The sequence below is a fragment of the Salarias fasciatus genome, chromosome 11, assembly GCF_902148845.1.
Source record: "Salarias fasciatus chromosome 11, fSalaFa1.1, whole genome shotgun sequence".
Classification (NCBI taxonomy): Eukaryota; Metazoa; Chordata; class Actinopteri; order Blenniiformes; family Blenniidae; genus Salarias; species Salarias fasciatus.
Genome location: NC_043755.1, coordinates 11,621,155 through 11,643,293, shown reverse-complemented (window position 1 = coordinate 11,643,293; position 22,139 = coordinate 11,621,155). Strand labels below are relative to the sequence as shown.

At 42.7% G+C, this 22,139-nt stretch overlaps 1 protein-coding gene across 1 annotated transcript; it reads right to left on the bottom strand.

The window, feature by feature from the left end:
• Positions 1 to 1,595: 1,595 nt before the first annotated feature.
• LOC115396482 (spindle assembly checkpoint kinase-like) lies at positions 1,596 to 19,038 on the bottom strand. The gene is made up of 8 exons (XM_030102367.1): positions 19,022 to 19,038; positions 13,918 to 14,073; positions 11,272 to 11,410; positions 10,153 to 10,260; positions 8,822 to 9,226; positions 8,453 to 8,623; positions 5,053 to 5,148; positions 1,596 to 1,706 (listed from the first exon to the last, which is right to left on the bottom strand). The coding sequence occupies exons 2-8, from the start codon at positions 14,061 to 14,063 to the stop codon at positions 1,596 to 1,598; spliced, it is 1,176 nt and encodes a 391-aa protein (XP_029958227.1). The 5' UTR covers positions 14,064 to 14,073; positions 19,022 to 19,038.
• Between the last annotated feature and the right edge of the window lie 3,101 nt (positions 19,039 to 22,139).

Sequence of the window (22,139 nt, the reverse complement as noted above, 5' to 3'; positions counted from 1 at the left end):
TTTCAGAATCCCTGTGGGGGTAAGCAAAGACTTGTCACGGTGATTCGCCTGTCCCTCCACTCCCCCCGGGGTCTGTGTCCTGAAAACAGCGCTTGCAATTTCAGAGGAGCGAACCCGACTACATCTCGCGAGAGCAAACCTGCTTTACGGCACTCATACGGGGTTACAAGTATAAAAGCTGTTCGAGTGCGATATCTGTCACTGTGTTGCAATAGACGATCTTTGCATGATGTGTTGATTGGTTGTAATTTCCGTTTGGTAACTGAAAAATAAAGAGGAGTGGCACCTCCTCTAGTCGACGTGAGCGCCAGTAAATTCGCTGCGCTGAGCAGAAAGCAGCATATCTCCGAGTGTGTTTGTTTTCCAGTAAGTTTGAGTGTGCGAGGCAGGCATTTCTACAACAGAGGGAGCAACCGGAAGAAGTTCCCGGGCAGCACGACGAACTGCCGCTGCAGAAGATTTAACAAAAACAAGCCCCCCCCCCCCCCCCCCCCCCCCACATATAAACACAGCAGAGCAGCGGTAGCGGCATGGCTCCTAGTTAGCGAGTGTCACGAGTGAACTAAACATGTCGGTGGTGGCCGACAGCGAGACGCTCTATCCTAACCCGAAAAAAGTGTGTTTAGCAACACTGACTGCACGTTGATGCAAGCCGGGTAGTAGTGAGGCCCCATTAGGTAGGTTCCAGACGTGTCATTGTAATGTGTCCGGGGGGGTTTCAAGTTGTTTGGCTGATATCCGCCGTCTTCTCCGCCAGCCCCCTTCTACCAACTAACCGGTGAGTACTCGGAAAAGGGCCCCATGCGGGGGATTTTCGACACGTTGTCGTTGCAGCGTTTAGTGTAGGGCCTTAGATTTGTCATTGAAATTGACTGATATCAGCCGTTCCTCGGGACCCCCTTCAGCTCGGGGCCCTAGCCAGTAGCGGCGCCTCTGGCCGGAGAGAAGCAGCTGCAGTGCTCATTCAGCCTCGGATTTAAACAAACAAACAAACAAACATCCTCGGCAGTGTGGTGGTGGTACAGGATTTCACTCCAACAGGGCCCGTGGGTTTTCATAACCGACCAACCCTACGTAAATTACGCCCCTGCCGTGGATCCTCTGTTAATCAGTTCATCAGATTTTAATTAGTTGAGTGTAACTACACTTCTGGTATGCAGTTGTACAGTGACTGTTCTCATATTGTTTCAACACCTAATTTGACAGGTATTCTGAATGTAATTCATCTGGGAAAAGAACGAAAATAAACAAAAATAAAATTAACACACCGACTGCCGTTGCCGTATATTTACGTCAGCAGCCAATAGCTACGCTCCCCGCCGAAGACGCATATTTACGTCTTGGTCGTTTTTTGCGGGGGGTGGTGGATCAAAGTCCGGTCCATCTCGGGTGTGAATTTCAGACCTCTAGGCAATGTATTTCTCTCCCACAAGGGGGCAACAGTTGCACTGTTCTCCAAAAAAGCAACCGCAGATCGGCCCATGTGAAGAAGACGGAGAGCGGTGATGATGGCGGAACGAGCAGAGAAGAGATACAAGCAGCTTACGCTGGCACAGTATTGGACTGGCAGCGTAACTGCAAAACTTTGTGACGAGCTAACTGAGGGTGACATCGGCGATTGTCCTGGACAGGCACCGGTCGGCGTTGTCGCTGCACCACTGCACGACCCACAGAGCAGGCTTGATGGGCGGATTGGGAGGCACCAGCTGGTGCCCATCGCGGCCACAAGCAGAAAGGAACGATCAGCAAGCAGGTGCAGGGTCTGTGCACGACGGGGCTACAGGAGTGAAACAAGACTCGTATGCAAATCCTGCTTGGTCCCGCTGCACGCTGGGGAGTGCTACGGCATACCACTCCAAAAAGACATATTGACCATGCACACGCACACACACACACACACACCTGTAAATAGCTCACACACACACACCTGCAAATAGTTCAAACACATGAACACATCTGTAAACAGATTGAGTGCGTTATGTTTTAAATCTGATTAAATGTAGTTTTGTCATCACCTGTCATGACCTTGATCACCGTTCTGCTTGAATTTGCTTCTCTGCAGAAAAAGCTCGTTTTCTCCATTTTTTGGTCAAAATCAAGTGTTTTTGCTGAAAACACCCTCTCTTCTATGGCCGATATCTCAAGAACTGAATAAGCTAGAAACAAACTTTCATTTTCTGATGAAAGAAGAGACTCTAACGTTTCTTTTGCTGGGTTCAATGTTTATGTCGTCCTAAAACTCAATACTCTGTGGGTCCTGAAAGTTGAGTGAAAATTACGAAAAAATTCTGGCACTGGACTGGACACATTTTTGCACATCATCTGGCAGTGAATGAGTTAAAGATGAATCTGAATGTTTGTACCATGATTAGTTAAATTTTTGCTGATATCATGATAATATCGTTATCGTGATATTTTTTGCCCATGATAATCGTGAAGAGAAAACTCGATATTGTGACACCGTCGTGAGACAGTTTAGTTTTGTTGCAATAGTAATGCAATATATATTGGGTTGGTGCTGAGGTGTGGGGAGCGGCGCGGTACTCACATGCAGCGTCGGAGCATGGAGTGTCGGGGCGGGGTGCCCCTTGTACAGCCACGGCGCCCTCCGCCGTACACTGCGCCCTAGGCGGCCGCCGAGTTCGCCTATTCCCATTCAAACCGCGGTGCACAAACGACGCCATGTCTGCATTTGCACTTCATGCCACTAGGTGCGCTGTTTGCATGTTCAACCTTATTTTACACAGACACCACAGAGGAAGAAGGGCGCTGCAGCCGCTGCAGGCTCTCTCTGCATGTTGTTAGGAAAAGAGTGTGAGCCGGCAGGACGTGGTAAAATGTTCATCGATGCGATGCACCATTTTTTCAATAAAAGAGAAGAACTGAACGATTGTTTCCGCACGTTTTATTTACGTCGTATCAATTAAACTGTATCACAAGTAGTTTGTGTACTCAAAAGACCAAGATTCCTTGCGGATAGAACATGCGCAGAACAGTATTTCATGTCCCTTTCGACCGGGTTTTTAAATATGAATATGAGCATATTCAGGGTTTTGCATGTGTTTATATGGCTGTGCGCCATGTAATGTATTATTCCGTCAATATTCCAGTTAATAAAGAGTTTTTGCCTTTAGATAAACATACTCAATCTCGCAGCATTCGATCTCGCGAGATCTCGCCCCATCCCTAATATGTGTGTGTATATATATATATATATATATATATATATATACACACACACACATATATATATATATATATATATATATATATATATATATATATATATTATAATATGCCTCAGAATTAAAAAAAGGCTACTTTTTGTCAGTAATTTGTTTTAATAAAATGGATGTGGCACTTTTTTGGTTCTGTGTTGGTGTTTTGACATTATGGGAAATTGACTGCGGTTCCGCTGCTTTTCGGCAAAAATAGACCTGGTCCAAAGTTGTGTGGAGTGCGGTCCACAGGACGACGGCGCTCAACGCAGGCCTTGCATATGGGTGGCCGGGCTGTGGGCGTGCTCTGCCTGCGACTTCAGTGGGTGCGTAATAGAGATGCGCGGATGGCTTATTTTTCCATCTGCAATCGCTTCTTAAAATCTCCATCCACGAATGGTCATGATGCTTGGGTTTGTTGCCTCCACCGCCGCTGCTGATATCCTTGCTGTTGCTATTCATTGGTTTTTGCTTTGCAAATTCACTTGTTGATTTAATTTTTGCATTTTTATTTATTTTTGTATTTTCTGTTTTGTTTCCTTGGTGGCAGAGCTCTGTTGCTGTTATTATTGTTGTTTTGATTATTGGCTGTTGTTTTCCTTACAATTGTTTGTATATGTATTTATTTCTCTGTATTGTGCACATGTGTGAATGTATGTATGTATGCAGTTATGAATATGTATGTATATCTTTATGTATATTTATATGTGAAAAAAAGGGGTGGATCGTATATGTTTTTCAAGTTATATGCACACACACACACACACACACACACACACACACACACACACACACACACATATACACACCAAACAGCTTACTCCTTAGTTGTTTAGTTTTTTGGTTTTATGATTTTATTTTACTTCCTCTCTGTTTTCTGTTATGTAACTTGTTGTGTTACATGTGTCTGTCTGTCTGTATCGTTTGTTAATTTTTGGAAAAGAAAAAAAAAATCTCCATCCGCCCGCTATCCGCCTGCACAAACGATTTTTTTTTTAATCAATTTTCAAAACCGAACCCGCCTGCCATCCGCAGAATAGTTTTTAGGTCGATTGAAGATGCCTCGGCTATTTGTATTGGCCGGGTCACAGAGCGCAGCACTGCATGGAGAAACATGGAGGAAGTGTGCACCGGCCTGGCACGCCGGGGAAGGGGGCTCGAGGTGACAGCAAATGAGAGTCTGTCACCGATGAGGAGTCATCTGGGAAAGGGGAGAGTCCGACGAGGCCCCAACGTCCACCAGCCAGACAGGGACCCACAGCATCACCTCAAACCTCCACACAGTGGCAGATCGACTGTGACAAGATTATGGGAAGAAAAAAAAAATCATCCTTTAGACAATCACCGTGTTTAACAACGCCAAACCTGCAGACTGCAGACAAAAAGTAAACCATGCCGTTCTTGACCGACATGACGACATGAAGTTGCCTGCAAGATTCTGAAAAAATTTAGCCATTTGCGCATCAAAATTAATTTTTTTATTTATATGGGGGGTAGTAAGGCATGAAAATTAGGCCACTTTCACTGCTGAACTTTATTGATATCAGGTGCCAAATCTATCAACCAACTGAGTGCTTCAACTGCAACCCACCCGAATGTAATTAAAATCTTAATTTTCGTCATCTGCCCGATCCGCGGTTATCCGCGGGCTCTGCGGTGCAACTGCAATCAGTGCATCTCTAGTGTGTAAGTACTGCGTGAGTGCTGCGACCTGTGCGGCGCAGCGCAGCCGTTTTGCAGTATGTGGCCTCTGGCCGTAACGCGAAATCATCCTTGAATCGTACTGTGCAGCACTGAGAACCCATTCTCTTCTATCAGACAAGTTCCACTGTACGCGAAAGCGCCGCGATGTGCCAGCCCATGCCACGTTGCCGGAGATTCGCTTCAGGTCTATTTTCTGCGCCGCCTGCTTCAAGGCCTCGTAAATTCTCTGTCGTTGAGAAAGCACAAGACAGGATGTTAAAGCGACACTAAGGAACTTTTCAACCTTAATAAAACATTTTAATATCTTTTGTGATGATACATCGACTTACAACGGGTTGAATGACCCCTCTGTCACGTGCTGAGGGCGTGAGTATTGCTTTCACTTGGACTAAGAAACTGTGAGGAGGGTGGTAGGAACCCAGCACACGGCATGCGTCACATTATGATATAATATTGTTTAGCCACCATTAGATTCATTACCTCGTCGCTATGCGTCCTTCACACAGCCACTGGAAACAAATGTAGGCGAGTTCAGTCTGACAGCATGCCACCGGGAGCAGCATTTTACGACGTCACGCACTAGTCCTCATGGGAACTGTAGTATTCCTTTAGGCAAAACACTACCGCTTTTGTCCACTGGCGCTGCCAAAATCAACGGAAACTGAAAGTTCCTTAGTGTTACTTTAAACCGGAACTTTCAAAATAAAACACAATGCATGACCTCTTAGACAGATATTTTTTCATATATGTTGTTATTACTCCACCTAAGGAGGCACGACCATCAGGTCAACAGGGTCCCAGACAGTAGCAAATGTGGAAATTACCATTTTTATATAGAATAAACCATACAAAATTAACTATTGGATAAAGAGAAGCACTCATTTGAGATCAAAACATAAACCATGTACTCACCCATGCCAGAAGTACTATAAATCACAGAGCAATGTGGCTGGGACGAGCAGAGCGACCTTGGTAGAAGCGAAATGAGGTGTGGTTTATTTATTTTCTATTTACTGTATATCATGTGCTGTTGTCCTGTGATATTGCTATTCACACGAGAGCCTCTCTGAGGAGCAGCTCTCCCCCTCTGGACGGTGTACCTCTGCGCAGCACCTCCAGTGTGCTTTGGCTTTAGGAACAGGATGGCCGGGCTTCGCTCCGCTGCGCGACGCTCTCGCATTATGTGGAAATTGGACGCAATCTTCACGCAGCTCTTCAACTCTGCGCTCATTTTGTTGCACAGGAGAACACATACTTTTATTTCTGAAAGGGTGATTAATGTGGACCTTGATGAAAGAATGTTTTACTATTTTTTGCCATGTAAGATAAATATAGTCACCACCTTTCAGTTCAGTTTTATTTGTGCAGACTTTGGTTCACAGAGCAAAACTACATAGGAAAGATTTTGATTTGATTTATTTGGATCCCCATTAGCATGGCAGTGCCAAAGCTATTCTTCCTGGGGTCCATACAACATCTTCACAATGTGTCAAAGCAGCCGCATTATCTACAAAACAATCCATATACAAATTCCAAAAACAAAAACACAAACAAATACATAACATAACAACAAACAAACAATACAAGACCGCTCCCAGGTCAGCAGAGATACACAACATTCACATATCATATCTATGTAGATCCACACATATTAGCACATTGGTCACACAAAAACTCAAATCTCTTTTGCCCTTCCATCTTACACCTAACCACCCTTGAAGCAAAAACCCTGATGTAACAATTAAAATTCAAATCAGATTTGACAGTCACCCATTCATTTACTGTTTATGCCAGGAACCATTTCTGTTGCAAAGGTGCAATTTTAAGTAATATTTGTAATTCCAGTTGACCGATATTAAGTCTCTATTATACACAGATGTTTTTTGACCAACTTCTTGAAAATTATTTTGCTGTTTTCTTGTGCAATATTTTCTGGTAGTTTATTCCATTCTTGCATAGCTCTATACATAACCATTCGTTTAACTGTATTTGTTTTTGATTTAGGTAATGTAAAATTTCCTCTGGTAGCATGTCTGGTTGCATAGCTATGTCTAGCTGAACTAAAATATACATTTTTATACAAGATTGATGGTTTTTTTGTGATTAAAATGTTTCTAAAGAAAACCAGTAACGAATACAATAATCTTTCCTTTACCAATAACCAGTCCAAACACTCGTGCATAGCTGTGATATTTGTTCTGTAACCACAATGCAAAGCTATTCTTGCTGCTCTATTTTGTACAATTTGCAACTTTTTTATATTTTCTTGTGACGTACTAGACCAAATTACTGGACAGTAGTCCAGAACTGATAATACTAGAGATTGCAAGACTAGTTTAATTACACTTAGTGACATGAAAGCTGCACACCTTTTCACAACAGAAACAGCACTTCCCATCTTGGATACCATCTTATCAATATGTCTCGTCCATGATAATCTATTATCTAACACAACACCAAGTAAGTTTGTTTCTTGTACTTGTTTTACAGGCACATTATTTATAAAAAGATTCAATTCAGGCTGTTCTTGTAAAGTATATGTTGTACCAAATATAATACTGTTTGTCTTCAATACATTAAGTATCAACTTATTTTTCCTGATCCATTCCACCACAGATTGCACTTCCTGCTGTAGGGACGTATTTAGCTCTGAGCATTTAGGTGCCGACAACCAAATTGTAGAGTCATCTGCATACATGGATACAGTAGCCTTATCTAGTACTAGTGGTAAATCATTTGTATAGATTGTATATAATAACGGCCCCAAACAGCTCCCTTGAGGCACTCCACAGCTGACCTCCCTCTCATCAGAGTAACTGCCATTGAAAAAAACCTGTTGTTTTCTATTTGTTAAATAACTTTCCAACCATAATATTGATGACTGTGAAAACCCATAACATTCTAACTTAGCTTATTGGTGAAGTGAGTCTTCATTGTGGTTTAAACCGGCTTTGCTGCTCAAGAAAAGTTAGATTAGAGGGCAAGAATAGTTCATTGGTCTTAACAATCCACAGGCCACTGAAAAATTAAAGATATTTTATTTCATTAACATCCAGTAACTTTTCAAATCCACCTTCGGATTTAAAAACAAAAACCATAAAGACGCACAAAAGATGCAAAAACTACACCAGCAACTGCAAAAGATGGCTGCAGATTAATTTCTATACAAAAATATGTACATAAAGTACAAGTCACATTCACAGTCTTACTAACATACTGAACAACATTCACAGATGGCTGTTTGTGCCCAAGGCTCTCTTATTCTTGGCAAGTATGAAAGAAAACCCATATTTTCATCAGATCCCAGAATATCACGCTTGAACTTGACTAAACGCATTCCAAACACAATGGTCACACATCTCAAATCGATTTCCACAGCGAAACACAGGTGCCCACATTACCTTAAACCTTTGTCACACCATATGTGAGATGAAATATTTTTCCAGGGAGATACAGAAAATAATTATCATTTTGGATGATTAAAACATAATTTCCTATTTTCTGTTGAACTTCGTATTGTCAAATTTTACAGCCTGTCGTTCTTTTCTGATCTCTTTAAGCTTGACTCTTTCGATGTCTCCGTTTTTCTCCTCGAAGCGCATCTCCATCTTCCACTCCTCCTGGACTAAGGTCACCTTCATGAAGTCTTTGGTGAGATCTGACAGGCCTTTCGGGGCCAAATGCTGTCTTTTGTCGTTGTTCTGTGCCCGGTTTGGGGGGGGAGGCGGGAGCGGCCCAGCAAGAGGACGGTGTCTCGCTGCTGGTCTTGGTGCACGCTCAAAATTAAGTGGTGACGGCGGTGAATGTCTTTTCATTGGTGAATGGTCCCTTCTGACTGGGGTTGGATCTCTTCCACCTCTTGCACCTCTGTACCCTGGTGATGGAGATCTGTTTCTGACATGAATGTTGGGTGAAGGGATCTTTAGGTGGTCCTTTTGATCCGCATTACTTTTGCCTCCAGCCACTCGGATTTCATCTATGATCCCTGCCATGGAGGCCCTGAGGGTTGGGTCTGGGTGCACCATTCTGCATACAGCCTGGCAGTATGGCTGATCTTTCAGGGTCTCTTTAATCGTGGTGGGACAGACGCTGGGAGTGACGAGTCGAACTCGAGCAAAAATCTCAGCAATGATCTTGCCCATGGCCCAGACGTCAGATCGTTGGTCCCGCTGGACGCGCCTCTGCAGCACCTCAGGAGCTGCATACGCCTCGTTGCCGATGTCCGCTGCAGAGTTCAGACCATATTTGAAGAACTTGGCCAGTCCCAAGTCAATGATCACTGCTCTGTTTGTGTAGTGTTCCACCTGCAGGTCAAGCATTGCACATAGCGGATGATTGATCAGAATACAATATGCTTGTAATTTTCTAGAATTGATCATGAGAAACTCCATACTCTGTGAAAACATTACTTAACCTGTTGCATTATTTTCATAGCCTGCAAGTCACCGTGAAATGCAGCAGTTACTCCTTCAGAAAGCAACTGAATGCCATTAGTTACTTGAGAAAGCAATTAAATGAAGAGCTGCATGTGGGTTAGTTAAAGTATCAAAGTGTGATTTAATACCTTTGAAAAAGTTTGTGTTGTTCATGTAAGATTTGAAAATGGGGTGAAAACCAACTCAGCCTTCTGTAGTTTAATGTGATCCAGACTTTTCTTCAGCTTCCTCACCATAACTTTTGTTGTCAGTACAAATTAGTATCTCAAAATTTGCCTTTAGGACCGATCATCTCCCATATTATTCTACGGTGACTGAAACAACCTAATATGAAAGCAATACTGTTTCTATTGCTCATTCTTGTGTAAACAAGGTCTAAAGTGCACAACCCTTACTTGAATACTCATGTTTACAAGTGGTGTTAGCGATGGTGTTGCTCTTAATAACCGGTAAAAGCAAAATCCATGTGCGTGATTGTGAAACCAATCACATTTCATGCAGGATCTTAATAAATAACAGCCACAGAATGCAGCTGACATCTCTGACAAAAGATTAACTAATATGTATTTAAAGCTGCATTGTGTGGATTCAGAGTAATTGTTCTGTCAGTTGGATAAAAGTTTGTTCATGTTTGAGGTCGCAAAACAGTCAGCTAAAAATTCCATGAACTTTTGTAATCACTATGTCTCTAACATGTCAATGATTGTGGCATTGCAGCTATTTTCTATTGCATGATTTATGTAATCATGCTTTGATTTTGTGTGATTTTGTGGGCTGTCAGACTCTCCACTCACCATTATGTTATCAGGCTTGAGGTCTTGATGGACGATATCTTTAGAGTGGAGGTAAAGCAGCCCTTCACACATGCCAACGATGATGGTGCCTTGATTAGCTGGAGTCATCTGCAATGGCAGAGATGTGTCATCAAGTACAGCTCGAGTGAAGACGGTCATGCTTCTGTACAGTCAGCTGCACACACCTTTAGCTTCAGGCTAACAAGATGCAGCATGTGAAGTCAGAAGTGGGCGCGCCTCCATACGTCACACATCAAAATACTAACTTCCAGAGGTGTCAAGTTATGAAGAACAAACATTTTGATTCTGTTGATTTTTTTGCAATGCACAACTTTGCCTCGCCTTGTTATGAAACAATGTGCATCCATCCAAATTTAGCCAAAGCAACCTCCAATGTCACTGTGTTACAAATACTGTAGGATATCAGATGATCAACAACTGTTAAATGTGTGTGTGCGTTGTCATGTACGCTACAGACTGGTTGTGTTGGCTTGCACTCATTAAGTATTGTAATGTTACAGGTCTCACTGCATATTGAGGAGCTAACTTTATGAGCAGTAAACAAAGTGAAACTCGTGCGGCTGCCAGCTGGAGGCAGCGTGGAGTGATATGAAGGGAGAGAAAATAGTGCCAAGCGTTTACGAGGTCTGACTTTTTCGTGATGAACGGTTTTGTGATGCAAATATATCACTCTTTCGAACACATATTGGTTTGGTTTGGCTACATATTGGTTTGAGAAGAAAAACGCTTCATTTTCATGGCCCCAGCAAACTTGCCGGACTACTTTCGTCTGGACCAAAACCGGACAGGATCTCTGCTCACTGGACGTTGTAAGTCTGTGTGAATGCACAACACTGCTGACGGAGATGCCATACAGATTAATGTCAAAAGTCCCGAACTTTCCCTTTAATGCTTTCACTTCTACAGACGTGCCAGGAAGAGTTTTGTTCACTGTTATAATGATTACAAAACATGATGGATTTCTTACTGTGACGGCCGCCAAAACTATATTTGATCCATGAGAGTGTTTATTTTACTGATTTGCAGAATTTCATATTGAATACACCTGCTTCACTTTGGATTGCTGTTTTTTGCATTCAACACGTTTGAATACCTTACCTGTATTTTAGACCTTGAAACCTTGAAGATGGTTGTCTCCAAGTCCTCTCCAAAGACAAACTCCAGTGGGATGACCCATTTCCCATCTTCTCGAGTTATGTCGCCCAGCAGTCTCACTATGTTGGGATGTTTGGACTTGCTGTGGTGACAAGAGAGACAAAGTATTAGAGCACGATAAGGAAAAAAAGAAAAGCATCAACTGAAGTGACTGTTTTGCTTAGTGAGAATACGTATAACTGTCACATTCAATCAAACTGATTTTATGAATACTTTCTCAAGCAGACTTGATGTCTTGATGCAGAGCTGCTGTAATACAACATGCAAAACCTACTGCAGACTGTGTGTGTGCTCCAATATGAGGACAACAATGAGAGAATAATGGTTTTCACAAAGCACATTGATAGACCTAAACATAGTATGTTATTATATGTACATTACTTCATCCCATTCTAATAAAACCTCTATCTGAGGTAATTTTATTACAATATTACTCATTAAAAAAAAAAAAAAAAAATTGTTCGGTTTGGATGATCAAAGCATATATTGATGAATGAAATCTTGAAGACATGTCTTCACATTTGGATGTAATCCTGAACTGTCAGTCACTCACAAATGTTTGAGGTTCATCTGTCACCATTCATCACTGATGTAAAACATACACTCACTGTCATTCTCAGTCACTGGTTGGCATAAACATTTAATCTGAGACAATGTTCCTCCATCCAGGAGGAGGATGTCAACAGACTTTTCAAGAGACAGAATCTCAGCAAGGCCAGCAGACCAGACTCTATCCATCCTGAAGCCCTGTGCTGATCAGCTGTCTCCAGTGTTCACAGACATCTTCAAAACCTCACTGGAGACATGTCATGTTCCCGCCTGCTTCAAGGCCTCCACCAGCATCCCTGTCCCCAAACCCAGCATAACAGGACTCAATGATTACAGACCCGTCACCCTGACCTCAGTGGTGAAGAAGTCATTTGAGCACCTCATGCTGTCACACATAAAGGACTTTATTGACCCTCACCTGGACCCCCTGCAGTTCGGCTACAGAGCCAACATGTCTGTAGACGACTCAATAAACATGGCTCTGCACTTCACCCTCCAGCACCTGGACTCTCCAGGATCCTATGCCAGGATCCTGTTTGTGGATTTCAGCTCCACTTTCAACACCATCATCCCTGCTCTCCTGCAGGACGAGCTCCACCAGCTGACCGTGCCAGTCTCCACCTGCAGGTGGATTACAGACTTCCTGACAGACAGGAGGCAGCACTTGACGTGAAGCTGGGTAAACTCACTTCCGACACCCGGACCATCAGCATTGGATCCCCTCAGGTCTGTGTTCTCTCTCTCTACCCTGCTCTTCTCCCTGTACACCAACAGCTGCACCTCCAGTCACCAGTCTGTCAAACTCCTGAAGTTTGCAGACGACACCACCCTCATCAGACTCATCACTGATGGAGATGAGTCCGCCTACAGGAGGGAGATAGACCACCTGGTGTCCTGGTGCAGACTGAACAACCTGGAGCTCAACGCTCTAAAGACAGTGGAGATGATTGTGGACTTTAGGAGGACCACAGCCCCACCCAACCCCATCACCCTGAGAGACTCCCCAGTGGAAACTGTGGAGTCTTTCTGCTTCCTGGACTCCATCATCACCCAGGACGTCAAGTAGGCACTGAACATCAGCTTCCTCATCAAAAAAGTCCAGCAAAGGATGTACTTCCTGCGGCAGCTGAAGAAGTTCAGCCTGCCAACGAAGATGATGGTGCAGTTCTACTCCTGCATCATGGAGTCCATCCTCACCTCCTCCATCACCGTGTGGCTCGCTGCAGTCACAGCCAGAGACAAGGACGGACTGCAGAGAGTCATCTGCTCTGCAGAGAAGATCATTGGCTGCAGTCTGCCTTCCCTAAATGACCTGTACACCTCCAGGATCCTGAGGCGTGCAGGCAAGATGGTGTACGACCCCTCCCACCCCGGTCTCCCCTCTGGAAGAGTGGACCGGAACCTCACGACACAAGAACAGTTTATTCCCCTCTGCCACTGTTGTCATGAACAATGCCTCAGTCCCTCACGGACAACCCCCCCCCCCCCCCCCCCCCCCCACACACACACACACACACACACACACACACACACACACACACACACAGATACACACACACACGCACGCAAACACACACACACACACACACAGACCCACATATGTACAGTAACCGACTACGCACTACAGACAATCTTCAGCCCCCATAAACATCACTGTAAGTACCTTTGACCTTTGTAATTTCGTAATTTTTGTAAATTATGTTAATTCTGTAAATTGCTCTTGTGTATTTGTTTGCGTCTGAATTCCTCCTATTTCTATTTTATATCTGTGCCTGTTTAAACTTGTCCCTTTCTTTGTCGATGTTTGCACCTCCACCAAAACAAATTCCTCGTACAGGCAACTGTACTTGGCAAAACACTTGATTCTGATTCTGATGTTGGGAATATATATATATATATAAAAAACACACAATTGGAAGAAAATCCCAGTCTTTTTTTACATCTTGGAAACTTTATTTTAACATTCAGACAACAAAGTCACCAGGAGCTCTTTGTCAATCCCCTCGTCTTTTTTTTTTTTTGTCAAAAGTTGAGACTTACTTGTACACGGCACATTCTCTCTCCAGATCCTTCCTGTCGATGCGTTCGTAAGGGACTTTCTTTATTGCAGCCCACTTGCCTTTGTACCTCTGCTTGTAAACTTTCCCAAAACAGCCCTGTGCGAGAGTGCTGGTGGAATACGCCATCTTGGAGATGCTGCAAGGGCTGCAAAGGCAGATTGAGGTCATTTATTCACTCCTCACTCATAAGAAACTTTATTTGGAAATTATTGAACAATTATCATGTAAAGAATGTGCTCATGAACATCCTCCTATTAATCCTCTGCATCACATTATTCAGAGCAGGATCAGAGAGTCGATCATAGATCTCTATAAGTGAAAACAGTGAGTACAAAGTACCTGAAGAAAATCCACACGTGCAAAATGCAGCATGCAGACTCCACACAGAGAAGTCCCCGAGGCCAGACTCAAACAAGCAAAATTCTCACTGTGAGGTAGGAGTGCTTACCATTACACCATGGTAACATGAGACAAATGAAGAAGTGAAAATGAATGGATTAAATGCACTCACTGATGGACTGAATAAAATCAAGACATTTATCTGTAAAATACTCAAGTTCACATGGTGGAGTGTTGATCAGCACTCTGGCCTCAGTGAGAGGAGTGTGGGTTTGAGTCCAGGCCAGGCCTTTGTGTCGTGACAGAAAATGTTGTGTTGAAAAGTTTAGTAAAGAGGGAGTCTGAGCTGGTTCTAAAACAAAACAAACAAAAAAATTGCATTTGTCACTCAGAGAGCGCAGACTCCGCCACAGCTCAAATCAGTCACCAACAACAATAAGAACACCATATATAATAAAAAAACATATTTCTAACACACACACACACACACACACACACACACACACACACACACACACACACACACACACATACTACCAGAGGCATGGGAGCTTGAGGGTTCTGCCCAGGATCTTAGCTCCTAGGATTGTGCTCTTTTGAACAGAGCTCTCAGATGTTGTTCCTGGTATCTGCTGAAGCCATCCTCCCAGCTTGGGGTTTACTGCTCCCAGTGTCCCGATCACTACTGGTATCACTGTTGCCTTCACGCTCCACACTCTCTCTATCTCTTCCCTCAACCCTTGGTATTTCTCCAACTTCTCCTGCTCCTTTTTCCTGATGTTGCCATCGCTTGGGATTGCTACATCTATCACCACAGCTGTCTTCTGCTGTTTATCCACCACCACTATGTTAGGTTGAATGGCCATCACCTGCTTGTCATTCTGGATCTGGAAGTCCCACAGGATCTTGGCTCGATTGTTCTCGACCACCTTTGGAGGTGTCTCCCATCTTGACCCTGGGACCTCCAGTCCTTACTCGGTACATATGTTCCTGTACACGATGCCTGCTACCTGGCTGTGCCGTTCCATGTATGCCTTGCCTGCCAGAATCTTACACCCTGCTGTGATGTGCTGTACTGTCTCTGGGGCTTCTGTGCTCAGTCTGCACCTGGGGTTTTGTTTGGTTTGGTAGATCCTGGCCTCTATTGATCTTGTGTTAAGGGCCTGTTCTTTTGCAGCTATGATTAGTGCCTCTGTGCTGTCCTTCAGTCCAACTTTTTCCAGCCACTGGTACATTTTTCCAATGTCAGCCACTTCTTCAGATTGTCGGTGGTACATGCCATGCAGGGCTTTGTCTGTCCATGATAGCTCCTCTGGCTCCTCCTTCCTGGGCTTTTGATGTCTGAGGCATTCACTTAGCAGATCATCACTGGGGTCATCTTCTTGGTATACTCATGGAGGCTCTTGGTTTCCTCCTGGATAGTGGCTCTGACACTCACTAGTCCTCGGCCTCCCTCCTTTCTCTTGGTGTATAGCCTCAGTATGCTGGACTTAGGGTGGAACCCTCCGTGCATTGTAAGGAGCTTTCTTGTCTTGATATCAGTGGCTTGCATTTCTTCCAGTGGCCAGGATATTATGCCAGCAGGGTATCTGATTACTGGTAGGGTGTAGGTGTTTACGGCCTGCATCTTATTTTTGCCATTCAGCTGACTCTTCAGGACTTGTCTTACTCTCTGTCGGTATTTGGCTGTGGCTGACTTTCGAGCTGCCTCCTCATGGTTACCATTTACCTGTGGGATCCCCAGGTACTTGTAACTGTCCTGCACATCCGTTATGTTCCCTTCAGATAATTCAACTCCTTCAATTGTGATCACCTTTCCTCTTCTAGATACCATTCGTCCACACTTATCTAGTCCGAATGACATCCCAATGTCATTGCTGTATATCCTGGTGAGGTGAATCAGGGAGTCGATGTCACGCTCATTCATGGCATACAGTTTGATGTCATCCATGTAGAGGAGGTGGCTGACAGTTGTTCCGCTCTTGAACTGGTATCCAAAGCCACTCTTGGAAATGATCTGGCTGTTACATATTTTAAAATAATAATTTTGCAATTCATCAAGTATGATTTAGATTAACTTAAAATACCAAGTCTTTCCACGATTGCCCCCCAACACACACACACACACACACACACACACACACACACACACACACACACACACACACACACACACACGCACACACACACACACACACACATACACACGTACACACACACACACACACACACACACACACACACACACACACACACCACCAAGAGCAAAGCAAATGAAAAATGGAAGTTATGAGAGCACACTTCCTCAAACTTCATTATATCTCCGACCCTCAGACATTGAAGACAACCTAAATTCAGGCACTCCACACAAACTGTTTATTTGTTTTTGATGATTAGAACTGAAAACGAATTTTAAAAAAAACAACAAAAAAACCCAAATTCACCATCTCAGAAAATTAGAATATTCTGAAAAGGGTCAGTATTGAAGACACCTGGTGCCACACTTAATCAGCCCAATAACTCAAAACACCTGCAAAGCACAAATGGTCTCCCAGTCTAGTTCTGTAGGTGCCACAATCATGGGGAAGGCTGCTGACCTGACAGTTGTCCAAAAGACCATCACTGACACCTTACACAAGGAGGGCAAGACACAAAAGGTAATTGCAAAAGAAGCTGGCTGTTCACAGAGCTCTGTGTCTAAACACATTCATCGAGAGGCAAAGGGAAAGAAAAGATGTGGTAGAAAAAAGTGTCAAGCACCAGGGCAGCTGCACCCAGGAGAGGATTGTGATACAAAACCCATTCAAAAATGTGGGGGAGATTCACAAAGAGTGGACTCCAGCTGGAATCAGAGCTTCAGGATCCACCACTTACAGACATATGCGAGACATGGGTTTCAGCTGTCGCATTCCTTGTGTCAAGCCACTCTTGACCAACAAACAGCGTCAGAAGCGTCTCGTTTGGGCGAAAGACAAGACGGACTTGACTGCTGCTGGCTGGTCCAAAATCATGTTGTCTGATGACAGCAAATTTTGCATTTCCTTTGGAAACCAGGGTCCCAGAGCCTAGAGGAAGCAAGGGGAGGAACAGAATCCACGTTGCTTGAGGTCTCGTGTCAAATTTCCACAGTCAGTCATGGTTTGGGGTGCCACGTCATCTGCTGTTGTTGATCTTTTGTGTTTCCTGAAGTCCAAGGTCAATGCAGCCGTCTACCAGGAAGTTTTAGAGCACGTCATGCTTCCTGCTGCTGAGCAGTTTTATGGAGATGCAGATTTCATTTTCCAACAGGACTTGGCGCCTGCACACAGTGTCAATGCTATCACTACCTGGTTTGAGGACCATGGTATTAATGTTCTTGACTGGCCAGAAAACTCACCTGACCTTAACCCCATAGAAAATCTATGAAGTATTGTGAAGAGAAAAATGCGATACGCCAGACCCAGCAATGCAGAAGAGCTGAAGGCCACTGTCAGAGCAACCTGGGTTCTCATTACACCTGAGCAGTGCCACACACTGATTGACTCCATGCCACGTCGCATTGCTGCAGTCATTCAGGCAAAAGGAGCCCCAACTAAGTGCTGAGTGCTGTACATGTACATACAACAGCATTTCTAAAACTCCTTTTTTTTGTATAGTCTTAAGTATTATTCTAATTTTATGAGATAGTGAATTTGGGTTTATTATTAGTTTTCAGTTCTAATCATCAAAAATGAAATATATCAGTCTGTGTGGAATGAATTTATACATTAGACAAGTTTCACTTTTTGAATGGTATTACTGAAATAAATAAACTTTTTCATGATATTCAAATTTTTTGACGAGCTCCTGTATATATAAACACACTACACATGCACACGTACGCACACTCACACAATCACAGGACATACATAGGGAGACATGGCATGGCACTATGGATGAAGGAAAACGCCACCATTGGGGCCATTCACACCGGGGGGAAGTCACAGGCTAGGACCACTGAGGGTACCGGAACCCCCGACACACAAAGGTCAGCATTCCGTAACTACCCGGGGCCAGAGAGACCCACGCAAACCAGAAGCTGTTCACAGTGTTCCCTCTAAGGAAACACTGGAGTTGAAAAACTAAAACTCTAAAATAAAGGATAGAAATGTAAAATTGAATAAATTCCTTAAAATAGGATTATTAAAATTAATGTTGTAAGTTAAAAAAAAACCTACATAATAAAGTAAATAAGTACATAAGAAAATGTAAGAGGTCAGTTAAAAGCCTGGTTAAAAAGGTGTGTTTTAACCTTCCTTTAAAACTATCGACAGTCTCTGCGGTCCTGAGGTTCTCCGGCAGGCTGTTCCAGAGGCTAAAGGCCGCCTCACCGTGGGTCTTGATTCTGGCTTTTGGGACGTACAGTAAGCTGCTGCCAGAGGACCTTGGGGCCCGCGAGGGTCGATACGGTAAAAACAGATGAGCTCGATGAGAAGGCGCAAGGTCGTTAGGACATTTAAAAACTAATAGAACCTTACGATCAATCTTAAATCGGAGAGGGAGCCAACGTGGTGGCTTTTGGACAGGTGTAATATGGGCCCGCCCTGTGGTCCTCGTCAGCACGCATGCAGAATTTTATATTAATTGAAGATTTAAAATACTCTTTTTGGGAAGATCAGAGAGCAGGGCGTTACAGTAATCTAGCCGACAGGAGATAAAAGCATGCATTAGCACCTCTGTGCTGGCCTGAGAGAGAAACGGGCAGCTTCACAGAAACCTTCTCTTACCTTTCTGCTGTTGAGCCACGTCAGATCTGAACATGAGACACCTTGGCTGTGTTTCTTTGTATCTGACCCCGCCTTCCAGTATCTCCCGGCCTTCCAGGCATAACTGACCAGATGTAAGGTTGAATGTACTAAGTCCTCATAAACCTTTTACCTGCTGACCTGAAGTAGGGCAGCATTATGTAAAAATTGTATTAGAATTATATACGGATACGGAAGAAAACATGTCGCATGGACTCACTGCAACTGCTGAAACACCTCGCTGAAGGGGGACACAGGGCTTCGTTGGCTAAGCTCCAATTCTGTCAGCAGTCTGTACACTATTTGGGATATGTGTTGGAAAATGTCTGTCGATATCTGCCGCCTGAAAGGGTGCAGGCTATAAAAGACATACAACGACCAAAGAAAAAGAAGGAGATTCTCTCATTTCTGGGACTTGTGAACTATTGCAGAGCATGGCCTCCAGAATATGCTACATGGGACGCTATTCTGAGAGCAGCAACACTGAAGGACACGCCTGTAATAATTACATGAACAGAGGAGATGAAACATGCTTTCAGACATGTGAAATACATGTTATGTCGTGCTCCAGCTCTTGGATTGCTGGATTACAAACTGCCTGTTCACCTGTTTGTGTGAGAGGATGGACATGTTGCAGCAGGCGTGCTGGCACAGAGACATGCTGATAACTTGAGACCTGTTGTATATTTTTGCAAGATGTTGCCGTTGATTGTTGAAGAGATGGTGGCTTTTTTGAGAGCTGTTGCAGCAGCTGCAATGATTGTGGAAAAATGTCAAAACATTGTTTTGGGCCACGCACTAACTCTGGATACATCACATGCAGCAAATTTGATCTTGTCAAACATTACAACTCAACATGTGACGAGATTAAAAATTGTGCACATTAGGTGCAATGACGGAAAACAAAACATGCAGGAACCTAGTGTGGATTGAGTTTAAAATGGTCTTGGAAGTTGCCTCTGTATTTATATATGTGTGTGTTTGTGTGTGTGTGTACATATATGTATATATACATATATATATATATATATATATACTGTATGTATATATGTGTGTGTGTGTGTGTGTGTGTGTGTGTATATATATATATATATATATATATATATATATATATATATATATATATATATATATATGTATATATATAAATAAATCCAGGATATCAGGTTGCCAGCCATCTTGAAGCAAAATTGAATTAGCTGTAATTTTTCATTGATCAAGAAGTACATTGATATATTGCTTTAATTTACATAGTATTATTCACCACTTCCAGCTAACATTTTGGTAAATAGTGTTCATGTAGCTGGTTTCATGCTTTTCATTCTCTTCTTATTTTGTATTTTAGTAACTTACAGAGACCAGTCAAAAAAACAAAACATATTTCAAGTTGCTCAAAGTGGTTTGAGCAAGTGGCAACATATGGAAGTTCACAGGATTTTACTGTCTGGCTGTAACTGAATAAGCATGCTCAAGGTGAGGTTACACATTAATGTTTAATCTGTTTGACCTCTTTGAGGACATAACGTTTTATTTTGAAGAATCCATGCAGTGTTATGTCAGGCTGAAATGTTTCAACTTTGCTACACTTGTAAGAACAATTTTGATGAAAAAAGACATTGTTTTAAAAAGGTTTGGGTGATTTATATTCTTCTGATTTGATAGAGCAGATGTTGGGTTGCAAAGGGGCGGAAATTTTTCGGCAAATTTCCAGAAACTTTCCATGGGAAGTTAAGCTGGGAAAGTTTGGAAATATTCCAAATTAGAAACTTTCTATGAGAATTATTGGAATGTATGGGAATTCATGGGAATTAACTGGAAATTGGGGGTAATTTAAACAACCTGTCTCACTTTCAAACATAAATGTAATTTTTTTTTTGTCATAAGCAGACGTCCGTGCAAAATAATACAAAACATGACATTTCAGCAGATTTATTTCAGTAGAACTTTAGTTTTTAGTCTTGTATGAACAATTATTTTAATGAACAACCAAAACATGAATGTTGAGTAAATACTCACCCCCTCCCCCACCCAATCTACAGAAGAAACAGCATCAAATTTGAGGTAGCTACCACCATAATTACGTAACTAGCCCCTTAAATGGTCAATGAAATGAAAAAATAGCTTTCATTGAGCACCTAACTTACCAGCTGGCTACTGCAGCTGTATTAATACATCTTTATTTAATATTTTCAAGTTAACAGGGCTTGGGTAAATATATTTACCCCATGATATAATCAAAACTTACTTGACTTTATATAGTCCGTGGGCTCAAACGTGTGGCTTCAATAGTCTTGTGCTTTGAGCTCAGAAGTGTGGCCTCCAGGCTTCAAGAAATCACCTGTGAATGTGATTTAGGAATGCACAGTGCATGTAGGGGGCGTGGCCTCAGTAGCCCTGCAGTAAGCAGTGTGCTGTGTGCATGTGATTGAGGAGTGTACTTGCATTAAATCTGGTTGTTTTAGCCAAGACTATATGCTACAACATATTCGCCCCCAAATATATTTAAGTTCCCTACTAAGGGCCAACCTACAATTTTCGTAAATTTCTTATTTATTCTCGTTTATTCCCATATATTCCCGTTAATTCCCATGGAAAGTTTCCAACGATTGAAAATTTCTGGAATTTGCAACCCTAAGCAGATGTCTTTATTTTATTGTTTTTAGAGTCATCCATTGTAACATTAACCTCTTGTGAAGTGTTTTATGAAGAGGGTCAATGTACTGTATGTGCAATGTGAAGTTATTTCTTTCTTTTCTGCTCTGTGGTCTGACATTTTGCTCTTGCGTGTGAATATGTTCATGACTTTACTATGACTTTCATTCACGGATCCACTGATGTTGTATTGTCTTCCATTTCAACAAAAGACAACACTGGTTGAAATAAGGAATGGTTAAATTTATCAAGTTCTGAACTGCTGAAAACTTCAATAAAACATTGTTATGTGTTTCATCGTTTTTCAAGAAACATAGCTGTAAAATGAAAATAGGACCGTTTCAGGTTACACTGATAAATGTCTCAACATATATATCCCATATACAGCAGAGTTTTATAAAAACAGAAGGAAACAGCAACCATAAATTAAAACACAATATGCCTAATG